Below are 14311 nucleotides of genomic sequence, written 5' to 3' on the forward strand. Positions count from 1 at the left end.
CCAGTGCTGCCTCCTCTTTCCAAGTGTTGACTCCTCCACAGAGCCCCCCTGCTTATGTTCACTCTGGTGCCATCAAGGGAGTGTTGCTGTGTATGTTGTCCAGAGTTTATTTTTTATTTTTATTTTTTGAGACAGAGTCTCGCTCTGTTACCTGGGCTAGAGTGCCGTGTCATCAGCCTCGCTCACAGCAACCTCAAACTCCTGGGCTCAAGTGATTCTCTTGCCTCAGCCTCCTGAGTAGCTGGGATTACAGGTGCATGCCATTACGCCTGGCTAATTTTTTTTCTACTTTTAGTAGAGACAGGGTCTCGCTCTTGCTCAGGCTGGTCTTGAACTCCTGAGCTCAAGCGATCCTCCCGCCTCGGCCTCCCAGAGTGCTGGGATTACAGGCATGAGCCACTGCACCCGACCTGTTGTCCAGAGTTTACAAAGCTACCTTTGGGAGGGTTAGATCAATAGGAGCTGAGCATACTGGAAATAGAAGCCCAGCGTGTCGATTTCTGTGGGAAAAAAAGAACCCAGCCGGGATTTTAAAATCCATTTTGATTGAATCTATACATCATTTTTGGGAGAAATGACATTTTCACAGTACTGAGTCTTCTGATTCTTGAACTTGGTATATCCTTCCATGTATACTTTTTTCTTTCATTTCTCTCAATCTTGGTTTAGTTTCCTGACTGCAGGTCTTGCATTTCTTTTTGTTTGCTTTATGTGGAAGTATTTGGTTTTTGCTGCTTTTGTAAAGGACCTCATTTTAAAAGTTTCCTTTATTACATTCTAATTGAAATGTAATGGTCACCATCTAATATCTTAGCTTTCCATACCACATCATTTATTAAACGCTTACTAAATTAACATTATCAGTGACAAAATCTGTGGTTTGGTGCATCTTCCAAAGCACCTGTCATGACACTAAAGGTTTTCAGGGACTGGGGCTGGGCTTTTGTAAACCGGGCATGTGAACTGAATGATGGGCAAGTTATTTAGGAATTAACCAAAGCAACAGGCGATCCTAAGAAGTCACCCGACGGGCATCGTGCTTGGGAAGTAAAGCCCAGCAGCGCTGACCCTCCCTGGGGAAGCGGGGAGCCCAGATGCTGGCAGGCTTCTCTCCTTGGGGGTAACGCCGTTCCTTGCTCGTGCTCTGAGCTGGAGGAGACGGACAAGAAGGCTGACTCCTTGGAGTGCCGCCAGGAGGGCCATTCCCTCCTGAACTTTGAAATGACCTCTCCGAGTTATGCTAGTAAAGTCCGTGCACGATGGCTCTAGTTAGCCATTGTGGGAGTCAGCCAAGAGGCTGTTGCAATGAGTCATTTGCGAGTTTGTAGACAGCCTCACTCAGGAGATCTAGGTCAATCTGAGAGAAGCAGGCCTGACTCTAATTCAGCAAGCAGGCGTCTAATCTGTGCTTGGACGGAAGGGTCTGTCAGCTTTCAGGTCTGAGTCCTGGGTTTCTGCCCCTCCCAAGAATGAGACCTTGGGGCACTCACTTAACCTTGAGCTACAGCCCCTCATCTGCACACCAGGCTGAACCCGGCACGCAGGGAGTGCCCAGTGTGTCTGTCCTGACTGTTGCTGGTGGGCACCCGAACTGTCCCTGGTGAGGGGGTCTTGGTGGAGCAGATCTGAGCATCATTTTCCTGGGAAAGCAGGGCAGGGAAGGGATTCTCTTGACCGGGAGACTCCACTCCAGATCCAAGTCGCAGTGCCATGCACTCCAGCCTCCAGCCCAGGGTGAAGGGGCGGGGCAGGCCAACAAGTGCCTTCTGATTTCTCAAAGCTCTCTCCAGAAGTACACAAATGAGTGTCCTGGTATACTGGGTTGAACAGTATCCCTCCCACCCCCCAAATTCATGTCCAGCCAGAACATAAGGATGTAACCTTGTCTGCAAGTAGGGTCTTTATAGATACAACTAGTTATGGATCTTGTCATGAAATCATTCTGGACTTAGGTGGGTCCCAAATCTAATGACTAGTGTCCTTACAAAAAGAGGAGGCCACAGACACATGGGGAGAAGGCCAGGTGAAGACAGAGACTGCAGCCATGCGGCCATGAGCAGTGCAGGAGCACCTGGAGCCCCCAGAGGCTGGAGGAGGCAGGAAGGACTCTGGAGGAGGGAGTGAACCCTGCCCACACCTTGACTGTGGACTTCTGGCTTCTAGAACTGTGAGAGAACAAACTCCTCGTTTCAGTGTGCAGGTTGGTGATGATTTGCTGTGGCACTAGGACACGCATACACCTTTGCTCATGGAGCAGCTGTGTGCTCCTGAGTTCCCCTTGGGATGCAGATCCGCTTTTGACCACAGACACATCCCTTGAGTCTGCAAGAAGGAGGAATGATGCTGGCTGGGCTGGTGGAGTCACCCAGCAAATGGAACTCGGGAGCAGCCCTAGGCCACCAGCTGCCATCTAGCTGCATTTAAAAAAAAGTTGTTTTATGAGGAAGGATTTCAGGCAGTCGACAGAAGCATAGGTAATGTAACAAACACTGCGGATCTTCCACACAGCCAGGGCAACACTGAAACCAGTGCCTCTCGGTTATGTTTATTACGTTTTAGTGAGTGTGTCTGACGCTCCATTTTATTGAAAAAGACGATCTACTGCTTAATAAATTTAGAATGTCCACAAAGCCACTGGCCTGGGAAGCTGCATTTCTGCGCACAGCCCTGCATGTGTGCGGCACACAGGCGTGAGGACGTGCTGTGTGCGGTTCTGCCATTCTTACAGCAAACATTTTTCCACATTTAAACATGGTGCTTATAATTTATACTTGTTTTAATTCCCCCTTTTCTTTTTTTAGGCCAGGTGGAATTTTTCCTTCAAACTGCAGGTCATAACAGCTTGTGGCAACAAGTAAAATCATACAGAGATATTCAAAGAAAATTTGGCCCCAAGTCCTCAGGGTGACCAAGGCTAACAGAGTGGCAGTGTCCCCCTCCCCCACAAACACATCAGGAGGAAGGAGGAGCCATGCAGCTTCCTCATCCTCCAGCTCTTGCCAGCACTGACACAGCACTGCTGCCTAAGCCGTCACGTCCCCCAGGTCCTTTTTGTCACAAGATCTTTCTGCGAGGGAAGTTGGGTCGGGTGGGCACAGACCTTTAACCTGGCCACAGCTGCTGGGCTGGAGGTACGCCAGAGGACTTTCGGGGTGATGTCAACAAAGGCATGAGCGCAGGAGGTGGCTCCTGGCAGGGCCTTTGGAGAACACAGGAGCCACCACTCTGGGGACGGCACCACTGACTTTTATTAAAGATCCCATTAGTGTGGCCACAGAGGACTTGAAGGGTGGCAGCCTGAGCATGGGAACCCCCAAAGCTACATGGGCCTTTGGGACCTGGGGGTCTCTTTGATGTGACATTGTGCGTTGTTCTGCCTTGTAGCACAGCTGCTGGTTTCCTTCTGCCCCGACTCCAACCTGAAGGGTTTGAGGGAACAGGCTGTGCTGCACACCTGGTGTTTCTCACCACACGAGTTGCACATGGGGCTGAGGCCGGCCTGCCGATGGTCTGGTTTGACCTACTTTAACATATTCTAATTAAGGCCAGGCACAGTGGCTCACGCCTGTATCCTAGCACTCTGGGAAGCTGAGGCGGGAGGATTGCCTGAGGCCAGGAGTTCAACACCTGCCTGACCCCATCTCTACAAAAAAATAGAAAAATTAGCCTGAAATGGAGGTGTGTACCTATAAGTCCCGGCAACTTGAGAGGCTGAGGCAGGAGGATCTCTTGAGCCCAGGAGTTTGAGGCTGCAGTGAGCTATGTGATGCCATTGCACTCTAGCCCAGGTGACAGAGCAAAAAAAAAAAAAAAAAAAAAAGTCCTAATTATTTGTCAACATTTAAAAATTCTGAGATCTTACTCCAAACTTCTGCGCTTTTTGGAAAACTCACACCAGCCTCCCACACTGAGCTCTGGGTGCCCACTGGAGTGCCCTGGTTCCCCACGTGCGCACATACCTCCCCACCCCCCTGCTTCTTCGTACCCAGCTCAGTCTAGTGGCCTCCTTTCCTGCCTTCTGCGGGCTAAAGTCCAAGTACAAAATCCCGGTTGCACATTTATAGCATTTCTCCCAAACACTCTTCCCCTAGGGGAGGCACCTTTCCGGCTCCACTCTGCGCGGCTCCTTGGCTGCTGTTGTCACAGTACTGTGTCCAGCTGCCGGTGTCCCTCAGTCTGAGGCCGCAAGGGGACGGGCCCGGCAGGACTCTGCATTCGCGAGCCGGGCGGCGGCTCTGCTGCAACCACTGAAGCAACCGACTCCTCGCCACGCCACAGCCCGTGCTGACTCAGAGCCACCGCGTCCTCCGCAGGGGCGACCCCGTGGTCTCACGCCGCCAGGGAGGTCCGAGGCAAGCATTTCTCTCTGGAAACGGTTTCTGGGCTTTCACGAGAAAGTGGGAGAAAACAAAACCACTAGAAATGTCCAATAATGCTACCTTTTAGTAAAAAACAAAGACCCGCCCAGAAAGCGGGGGCTGGGACTATAACTGAAATACTCCTATCTCGAAGGTGCTGGTAAACGTTGTTGCAGATAATTTTCTCCCACAAACCTCCAAAAAAGTAAATTAAGAGCAGAAAACGACTTCAGGCGTTCCGGCTTCGCCCTCGGGAACCCATTTCGCGCCCGGGGGGCACCGTCCTCTTCCCCGGCGGCGCGTCGGGCGCCCTCGTCGGGAGCAGCCGCTGAGGGGACGGCCGCGCGGCCCCCAGACCCAAAGATGGACGGCGAGCCCGCGGGCGGCCTCCACTGCGGGGCGAGGCGGCCGAGCGCCCGGCCCTCCCCGGCCGCCCGCGGCGGCGCCAGTACCCCCCGGCCCGGAGCGCGGAGGCCCAGCGCCCGTCCGGCTCCTCCGCGCGCCTCCCGGCCCAGCGCGGCGCTCCCCGCCCGCAGGCGGCGTCCCCCGGGCGGCCCCGCGCCGCCGCCGCCGCCACCACCGCGCACAGCGGCCCGCCCGGCGCCCCGTCAGCTGCAGCAGCCATTTTGGAGCGGGGCAGACAAAGGGCCAGGCCCGCCGCCGCCGCCGCCCGCGGCCCCGGTCCTGCCCGGCGCGATTGCCGCCCGCTCGGCCGTCCCCGCGCCCGCCGGCCCCGCACCCCGGGCCCAGCGCCCCAGACCCCGCCGCCGTAGCGTCCCGGCCGCCCGCCCGCGCCCAACACTAGCGCTCGCAGCCATTGCCGCGCCTTTTAAGCGCGCGCCTCAGCCAATGGGCGGCGCCGGCGGCCCGCGCCTGCGCACGCCGCCTCGCCCCGCCCCACCCGCCGCGCGCCCCCGCCCCCGCCGGCCGCGCGCCGCCCCCCGCCCGCCCCGCGCCCGCCCCGCGCGGCGCCTCCTCCTCGCCCAGGCGCGCTCGGCCGAGCGGCGGCGGCGGCGGCCGAGGAAAAAAGATGGCGGCGGGCTCGGATCTGCTGGACGAGGTCTTCTTCAACAGCGAGGTGGACGAGAAAGTGGTGAGCGACCTGGTGGGCTCGCTCGAGTCGCAGCTGGCGGCCAGCGCGGCCCACCACCACCACCTGGCGCCGCGCACGCCCGAGGTGCGGGCCGCGGCCGCCGGCGCGCTCGGGAACCATGTTGTGAGCGGCAGCCCGGCCGGAGCCGCGGGCGCCGGGGCGGCCGCCCCCGCCGAGGGCGCGCCCGGAGCGGCGCCGGAGCCGCCCCCCGCAGGTAGAGCGCGGCCGGGGGGCGGGGGGCCGCGGCGCCCGCGCCCCCGCTCACCGCGCCGCCCCCTTGTCCCCGCAGGGCCCGCGCCGCCCGCCGCGAAGCTGAGGCCGCCGCCCGAGGGCAGCGCGGGGGCCTGCGCCCCGGGGCCCGCCGCCGCCGCGGGGCCCGAGCCCGCCGCCGGCCCCGCCAAGCCCGCCGGGCCCGCCGCGCTGGCCGCCCGCGCCGGCCCGGGCCCCGGCCCCGGCCCCGGCCCCGGCAAGCCCGCCGGCCCCGGCGCCGCGCAAACTTTGAATGGGAGCGCCGCGCTGCTGAACTCGCACCACGCCGCCGCACCTGCTGTCAGCCTGGTCAACAACGGGCCCGCGCCGCCGCCGCTGCCCAAGCCCGCCGCCCCCGGCACTGTCATCCAGACGCCCCCCTTCCTGGGCGCCGCCGCGCCCCCCGCGCCCGCCGCGCCCTCGCCCCCCGCCGCCCCCGCGCCCGCGCCCCCCGCGCCGCCCCCCGCTTCTGCGCCCCTAGCCCGGCCGCCCGGCCACCCGCCCGGACCCTCGGCCGCCGCCCCCGCCGCGCCGCCCGCAGCGGCCCAGAACGGGGGCAGCGCCGCGGCCGCCCCCGCCCCCGCCCCGGCCGCCGGGGGCCCCGCAGGGGGCAGCGGCCAGCCCGGGCCCGGCGCGCCCGCCGCGCCGCCCGTGCCGGGGGTCAAGGCCGAGTCGCCCAAGACGGTGGTGCAGGCGGCGCCCCCGCCGGCGCAGACCCTGGCGGCCAGCGGCCCGGCCAGCAGCGCGGCCGGCATGATCCTCGGGCCAACTATGCAAGGGGCGCTGCCCGGCCCCGCCGTCCCGCCGCCGGCTCCCGGGACCCCCACGGGGCTGCCCAAAGGCGCGGCCGGCGCCACGACCCAGAGCCTGCCCCGCACGCCCGCGGCCACCACCGGCGGGATCCGTGCCACCCTGACGCCCACCGTGCTGGCCCCGCGCCTGCCGCAGCCGCCGCAGAACCCGACCAACATCCAGAACTTCCAGCTGCCCCCAGGTGAGTGGACGCGCGGGGCGAAGGGAAGGGCGGGTCCGAGCCGCGCCAGCTGCCAGTTCCAGGAAGTTCTCAGCTGCTGAAACGCTAAGGTCATCTGTCCCGCAGGCCCTGTGGCTGGGCAGGCGAGGTGAGGGGCGCAGCCTCTGCCCCGTGTGTGAGTGAGCCAGTGGGTGTGAGTGGCAGCGTGCGTCTGTCCTCCCTGTCCCTGACATCCTGGCTGACTGTCGTGTGTCTTGGTCCTGGTCTGCATTTCGAAGTTGTTCTACCCAGGAACAACTGCTTGAGTGGGTCCCCTCCTGCTCCTGCCCAGTGTGGGCTCCCCACCCCCCAGAAGCATCCTGGGACCAGGTGTGGGCTGTCCGGAGTTCAGGGATGTGCCAGGTCTGCTGCTTTTCCCGTGCTGGAGCTGGACTCCAGCAGTGTGGGCTTCCCTGCCTAGTTTCTGCAGTTAGACGTGGGGTCTGTGTCCTCCCGGGGCTACCTGTGACCCTGTGACCCTGGGATAGAGATCTCCCTTGTACAGGTGAGGTCATGGCAGGGTGATGCCTCTTCTTGAGACGTCCCTGCTGCCACTGGGCAGGCGGAGATGTCAGGCTCAGCCTGGGAGAGCCCCTGCAGGCAGCCTGGCTGAACACCCTGCTCTGGAGCAGTGTGTCAGCACCTTGTGTCTCCCTGCCCTTTCAGCGCAGTGTCAGTGCCTAAAGGAACGCCCAGGGACTTTTGTCGTTGCTTTCTGGGGGGCGGGGGAGGGTGTCAGTCCCTGTCTGCTCCATGCAGGGTTGTTGGGGTGGTCCAGGTGATGCCTGGTGACAGCGGAGCGCAGCACACTCATAGCTGATGCTCTGGACTCAGAAACCCCTTCAGCCCTGGCAGTTTTCACACTCCTGTCTAGTCTGTCGTTTCTGCGGTTCCTTAGGGCCCCTCAGGCTTGGTGAGAAAGATTCTTTGAGGGGCACTTGCCTACCCGCCTGCTTTTGTTTGGGGATCCTCTGGCGGAGGAGCGTCCTACCTTCTCCCGGTCCCTCCGCCCAGTCTCCCTGGATGGCAGTGGAGAGCTCCTCCCTGGTCTGTAGTAACTGTGCCGGGCAGTTGTAGCAGCGCCGCGGTGGCAGCACTAGTAGGAACAGCAAGCAAACATCGGTCCTTCCCTCATCCCCTCCTGCTTTCTGAAAAGAGCTGCTGGTCACTTCAAAAGTATTGCAGCATCTTCAGAAGCGAAAGGTTTTCCTGTCACAGTGTGTGAAGTTCAGGACTGGCGGTCAGGCTCCGGTAGGGATCTGCTCTATGGGGCCAGAGCCAGGGACTTGACCGCCAGGAAAAGTGTGTCTGCGGTGGCTGCCCCAGGGGCCTCTGCACTCTGGGGAGGAAAGGGGATGTGAAGCTACCCAGGACGTGCTGCGATGCTCCTTATGACAAACTTTGGGGGCACTGAGGAGTTTGTAGGGGTGTTTTATTGAAGGCTCTGTTTGACTCATTTTGTGTATTTTTGATCTTCTAGTGGAAAATATGGCTGGTGTTTAGTAATGTTTTAAAAAAGCAATGCATGGTTGTAGTCCATTATGTAAAATATCATGGTACTTTTCATTTAATTTTGAAGATATCTGTCCTGTGGTCCTGTGTGTTTTGTCACGAGCTCCGCTCAGCCAGGATGTGCCCGTGCTGCCCTGTCACGGTCTGAAGCTGGGGGCCGGGGGCCGGCGCCTGGTCACCGGTCAGGTGGTGACGGGACTGGCCTCGGGGAGTCGGCTGCATTCCCTTACTCTGAGCCTGCACATGGGTAAAGCCCCATCCCTTTTTTCAGTCTGGGGCGCAGGAGGAAGATGTGGTTCGAAAAGGGCATCTTTGTCACGAGTGAGCCTGGGACCCCCTTCTGTCCTGTTTTCAGGGTAGTTGTACCTGACAAGGAGATAACTTCAAAGGCATCTGTAGAAATGTTGGTTCTTTGCATGAGTTCTCATGAGTCTGCATCAGTCACCATGTATGTGAGAGCAGAGAGCAGCTCATGGGGACATTTGGGTGACAGTGCTGAGAGTGGTGCTTTCAAGGGGACGAACGTTTTCTAGAAAATAAAAGATTTACATCTGTTTCTTCATGTCTCCCTTCACTTGATCTGCTGAGTAGGAACTCTAATTACATTATTTATTTTAATAACTGTCAAATCAAAAAAGTATACTTAAAGCTACTACCAATGCCACAAGCCACAGTCCTTTAAACAGTATGACTTAACTTTGTAAATCAGAATGGCAAATTATAGATATTCTGGTTGCATCTTACAACTGATCAATGAGAGAATAATAAATTCTTCTAGTTGATGTTTCGTTTTTATGAAATCTTTCACAATACAAGTGTTTAGAAGAAAGGTAGAAGTAACTCCTGCTTGGCTAATAACTCATTCTTGTTACAAGTCGGTGGAGCTGGGAGGTGCAGGGTGGGCCTGCACCCAGGCTGCACGTAGGTGTCAAGTGGAGTAGCAGATGGGTGGCAATTGGACTGAGTGTGAAAGGGCCTCCCCTAGTGCCGTCCCTTTGTAGAGGTGGGGCAGGGGGACGAGGGAGGCTTCACCCTGAAGTCCTCCCGGCCAAGCCCCAGGCCTTCCGTACGTTTCATCACCATAGCTCACTGCAACCACTGCATGTTGCATTTGGTTTTAGCAAACTCTGTGTTGATACTCTTTGTGAGGATGGTTTTGTAAAGGGATGTTTATGTTAACGTAATTGTAATTTGCTGGCTTGAGGTGCCACGGTCTGAGTTTCATTCACAGTGGGAAAAATGAGAAAACACAAGTCTTTTAGCAAGATTGTTGTCGCCGATGCAGTTGTCCCAAGAGCACTGAAAGGCACTAGCTAGTTACATACAGCTGGGGAAAGCCATAAGATCAAAGTAATATTACGATTATAGTTGAAAGAAGAAAACAATGATATGACACCAAAATTAGCATATGTGTAAATGGTTTCGAAAGATCTTTTTGGATAGGTGTTATGTTGAAGATGCTCCTTTCTAAAGGCTATCGTTCAGCCCGGCAAGTTGGCATTTTCTTTAGTACACCTCTGTTGCTTCTGCTTTTGTGCGGAATTTACTCTCCCGGTGCTCTGACTTGGCTAAAGCGTAGATCCCCATCCGGACAGAACCCTTGCCTCACCACAGGCCGGAATACCTGGGCCTAGGGACTGTTTGCACGCTACTTATTTTAAAGGGGGCACTCCCAGGGTTAATATGTGTGTGAGGACAGGCACCTAGGGCGCCGGTTCCCATCCATGGTGAACCATATTGTTTGTGGGAGAGGAGGGGAAGGTCCACTAGTAGCTGGTTGCGCTGTTTGGGCCGGGGTGGTCCCCAGGCTGCGGGGCGCAGTGTGGAAGGCCGGCCACGTGACGTTGTGGGAACTGGAAATTCTGGGGGCTAACTTTGGCAGCAAGTACTTTGGCATAAGGGACATTCTTAGAAATTTAGATTTTGTTACTTGAGGGCACTGCACTATTGCTGTTTGACCTGGGATGGAGCCTCAGTTTCCCCGGCTATCAGGTGGGATTGACCATTTTTTGAAGAATGTGAAATTCTGTCAGGTTGAGTGGCACACACAGCTGTCAAGTAGCATTTATTATTCATATACTTCCCCAGTCCATTACATTTCCCACTATTTTTTTTTTTTTTTTGAGACAGCGTCTCACTCTGTTGCCCGGGCTAGAGTGCTGTGGCGTCAGCCTAGCTCACAGCAACCTCAAACTCCTGGGCTCAAGCGATCCTCCTGCCTCAGCCTCCCCAGTAGCTGGGACTACAGGCATGCGCCACCATGCCCGGCTAATTTTTTGTATATATATTTTTAGTTGACCATATAATTTGTTTCTATTTTTAGTAGAGGCAGGGTCTCGCTCTTGCTCACGCTGGTCTCGAACCCTTGAGCTCAAATGATCCGCACGCCTTGGTCTCCCAGAGTGCTGGGATTACAGGTGTGAGCCACCACGCCCGGCCCCGACTATTTTTTAAACGTTATGTTGCTATAGACTAGCAAAATCTTTTAAGGACAGCTTTATTCAAATCAAAACCGTATCCAGGTTGGATGTTTTCTCAGCGACTGAGGCATTTGGTGTGGTAGCTGACTGGTTCTGTACCTCTGGTTCTGTCACAGGTGGGTCACTCTGCGGTAGTCACTGCTCGCCTGCCGACGTTGGGGGAGTGGGCCTGGGTAGGGGGCTCGATTTAGGCCAAAGGCCCTAACCCAGTTTTCCTCATGATATACTCTGGTAACAGTGACATTTGAAAAGAACAAAGAAAAGTAATTTTTGCGGAGCTGTTCAGGGACAGTGCCTGTCAGCTCTGAGGTCGGACAGAGGCAGCGGCTGTGCCTTTCCCTCTGCACTGCAGGGGTCGGGGGGCAGGCAGCTATTCCTGTCCCTCTGTCTGGCGTCCCTCCTGGCTGGTCACCACTGCCTTTGGGATGAACAGGGTCATCTTGGTGACTGCATTTGGGAGGGATCTCAAGTATCTTCCGGTGTCTCTTGGGGCCGGTGGTCCTCACCGTTTAGTGACAGCCAGGAAGTGGTCCTGTCACACTCCAGGAGCGTCTGGTCTCACTATTCTTGTGCCCCTGACAAATAGGGATCTTCTCCACGCGGTTAACGTGAGGCCCTGGAGAGTCGTCTTCTGTCCAAGCTCACATACTCCTGTGTCAACGCAGTCCCCGGGCACCAGGAAGCCACCTAGGAAGTGGTGTCCTGGCTCACCTGCACGGTTGGTGAATCTGAGGGGGGGAAGCTGGCCCTGCTCCTCCGAGGGCAAAGGGCAAGCCGCCCTGGCTCCCAGAATTGTCGCTGGACTCGCAGCTGTGTTGTGAGGAGTGTCCCAGACAGGGTGTCTGATCAGAGCGTCAGTGACCCAGCTCAGCGGGACAGCAGTGCTCTACTTGCTTGAAGTCAAGGTAAAGTCAAGGTAGTTCCTGGTATGCTTCTTAAGTCTTTTTCAGTGTATAAATGTGAGCTTTCTTCCATTTAAATGATAAATTTGAAGAAGGGTTTTATAAATACCTGGCTATATGTGAGTTGATCAAAACATAATTAACTGTTTTTGAAAATCTTGAGGCAGAGATTTAAAAGGGCTCTGGAGACACTTGCCTGAGACGGGGCAGTTTGCATAGTTCTCCGAGCACTTTCGCTTTTCCTGTGTGAATGCTGAGCGGATAATCTCCAGCTTCCCGGAGACAACTGGCTGTCGTGGCTCTCACCTGTGGAGCTTGTTTTAGGCTGCAGGTCGGCAGCGTTTTATCTAGTCAGGCCTTTGGTAGTAATAAGACAGGTAAGTTAAAAACTAAAGGCAAGGGGAGTTTTTTGCTGTGGGACCTTCTTTTCTAGGTGTTTTCACCTGGCCACTTCTTGGACTCAGCTTGCAGGTGGGCCTGAGGCGGGGTGGCCTTGTGGCATTGTCAATTGCAGATGTGCTTGCAGCTGTTTTGCAAAATTTCTTACCCAGAGAGTTGCTCTTTGACATTGCTGTGAAGTAGATCAAGTACTGTGAAGTTATGCTTGAAAATGGGGTGCTTTGTATTTCCGTGGTTGGGCTTTGAATTAGAAAGCTTTGAATTAGAATTTTTGATTTTTACATATTCTTGAATGTTTGCACAAGGAATTAAAACTTTCAAAAAACAGAGATACATTGTCCACGATGAGGACCCCCTCACCCCTTTAGAGAAAGTGCATAGACTCCTGCCCTGTTTGTCCCTGAATTGTCTTGGGCTTCTGTGGCTCCGGCCGACCTCCACCACCCGGTGTGTAGAGCGGATGGAGGCCGGAACCACTGCCCAGTGCTCCCGTGGGGCGCCATGCGGTGCAGTGGGATCATCTTGTGGGAATTGCATGGCCGTCTGGAGAAGTCTGGTGGGGCTCAGAGCGGCTTTGTAGCTCTGCCGGTCTCTGAAGCTAGGTCACATTTTTGTCTGTCCTTCCTGAGAGTTTGGTGGGACCTTTCTGTGCCTTCCCTGGGCATTAGAGGGAAACGTGGCCGTGAGGAAGGTACACGCTTGCTTCCTTCACCCCCCAAACTTGTGAGAGGAGTGTGGCCAGGAAGGGGCATGTCCGGCTGGGGTGGTGTTGGGGCACTTGGACCTCAGAGGGGCCATTTCCAAGTGTATCCCAACTCCAGAGGTCAGGAAACCCCTAAAACAGTTTTCTTGTAGACTGAAGTTTTAGAATGAGGGCCCAGCAGTCAGAAGGTCTGTAGCTCCCACGGGAATTGTTTTGCGGGGTGAGAGGTCTGAGTGGACACAGCATGGACAGAGCAGAACTCCAGGAGAGCCCTCCTCCCGGTGCTGGGTGCGGCCCCCGCACACCCCAGGGCCAGCCAAGGCTTTTGGGGTTGGGGTCTGCCGAGAGCACTTTGGGGGAAGGAGGTGCTGCAGGTGGTGAGGCTGGTGCCCTGTTCTGCGGGGCTGGGGGCGCTGCCGTTTCTCTAACTTTGTGCCGAAGTGCTGGGACAACGTCTTTTGGGCGTTTCATAGAGGAGCTTTGTCTCTGTGGTTTTCATGTGCGCCGAGCACAGGCCGTGAGACCGAGCCGCGTCCGGCGCTGGCCGGCGTCGCAGCTGTGTGCGGGCGGTGACGTCCCGTGTCTGAAGCGCCGCGGCAGTGGCGTGAAGGGTGGGCAAGAAGGCGGCCCGATGGACTTCGTAACGTGACTATAAGTACTGTAAAATTACTCGTCACTTGACTTCCTTTCTAACCTGAGTTTTCATAAGATTAGTTTATGTTCATGATAGGAAGTTTGGAAAGTAAAGAAAACTGAAGAAGAAAATAAAGTCACTTGTAATCGCACCTGGCCCAGACGGTGGACATTTTGGGGTATGTCACTTCAGCCTGTGTTCCATACGGGTCTGTTTCTGTATTTCTGATTTTTACAAAATCAGAACCGTCCCGTGATCCTGCGTGTCCGTGCTGTTCCTTGTCCTGCTCTGTCCCGTGTGCGTCCCTCGCCACGCCACAGTCTCCCAGGCGCCAGCATTTAGTAACAGGCCCTGCACCAGGGTGCGGGGCTGATGCCCCACCTGCCTGACGGGGACCCCCCAGGTGAACATCTTCCTGCTCAGCTCTGTGCGTGTGACAGGTTGAGCATTTTTCAGGCTTTGATACAAACTCCTACACCAGTTTACTGTTTTAAAACCATTGCCAAAGTATGACTTTTTAGAAATCAGTACCATTCTAAAGGAAATTATGTCTGATTTTAAGTTGGATTTCTTTCACTAAGTGAGATTAGACTTTGTTCACTTGGATGTTGGCCGCGTATTCTCTGCTGCGACCTGTTTGCACAGGTGCATCCGAGGGGCACGTGTTGGGCCAGCGAGGTGCCAGGGGTCCCGCCTGGGGGTCCCAGGAGACAGCCCTGCTCTTGTGGTGGCTTCCTAGTTAACAGGAAACAGAGGGCAGGTGTGTCTGATTGTGTAGGTGCCAGTGGCTGAGAAGGGGCTGCTGGGGAGGGTGGTCAGGGAAGGTCTTTCCGAGGAGGCTGGGGGCGAGAAGGGGCTCAGCCACGTGCAGCCTGGCACCTGTGTCCAGGAGGAGGGAAGAGGAGGTGCAGGGGCCCTGCAGATTAGAAGAAAGGTCCCGGAGCCAGCGGCAGAGGAAAGGATGGGAAG

At 56.4% G+C, this 14311-nt stretch overlaps 1 protein-coding gene and 1 long non-coding RNA gene across 2 annotated transcripts in view; one reads left to right on the forward strand and one right to left on the reverse strand.

Moving 5' to 3' along the window:
- Positions 1–810: 810 nt before the first annotated feature.
- On the reverse strand, positions 811–4765 carry LOC123622083. The gene is made up of 3 exons (XR_006729407.1): positions 4101–4765; positions 3687–3779; positions 811–3419 (listed from the first exon to the last, which is right to left on the reverse strand). It is a non-coding gene; the product is annotated as an uncharacterized LOC123622083 (long non-coding RNA).
- Positions 4766–5386: 621 nt separating this feature from the next.
- The window catches only part of TAF4 (TATA-box binding protein associated factor 4), a 75630-nt gene continuing 66705 nt past the window's right edge, over positions 5387–14311 (forward strand). The window contains exon 1 of the mRNA XM_045529322.1: positions 5387–6694. Coding sequence (XP_045385278.1) covers positions 5389–6694 — 1306 coding nt within the window. The 5' untranslated portion in view covers positions 5387–5388. The remainder of the gene's footprint in view (positions 6695–14311) is intronic.

Source organism: Lemur catta, chromosome 17 (assembly GCF_020740605.2).
Source record: "Lemur catta isolate mLemCat1 chromosome 17, mLemCat1.pri, whole genome shotgun sequence".
Classification (NCBI taxonomy): Eukaryota; Metazoa; Chordata; class Mammalia; order Primates; family Lemuridae; genus Lemur; species Lemur catta.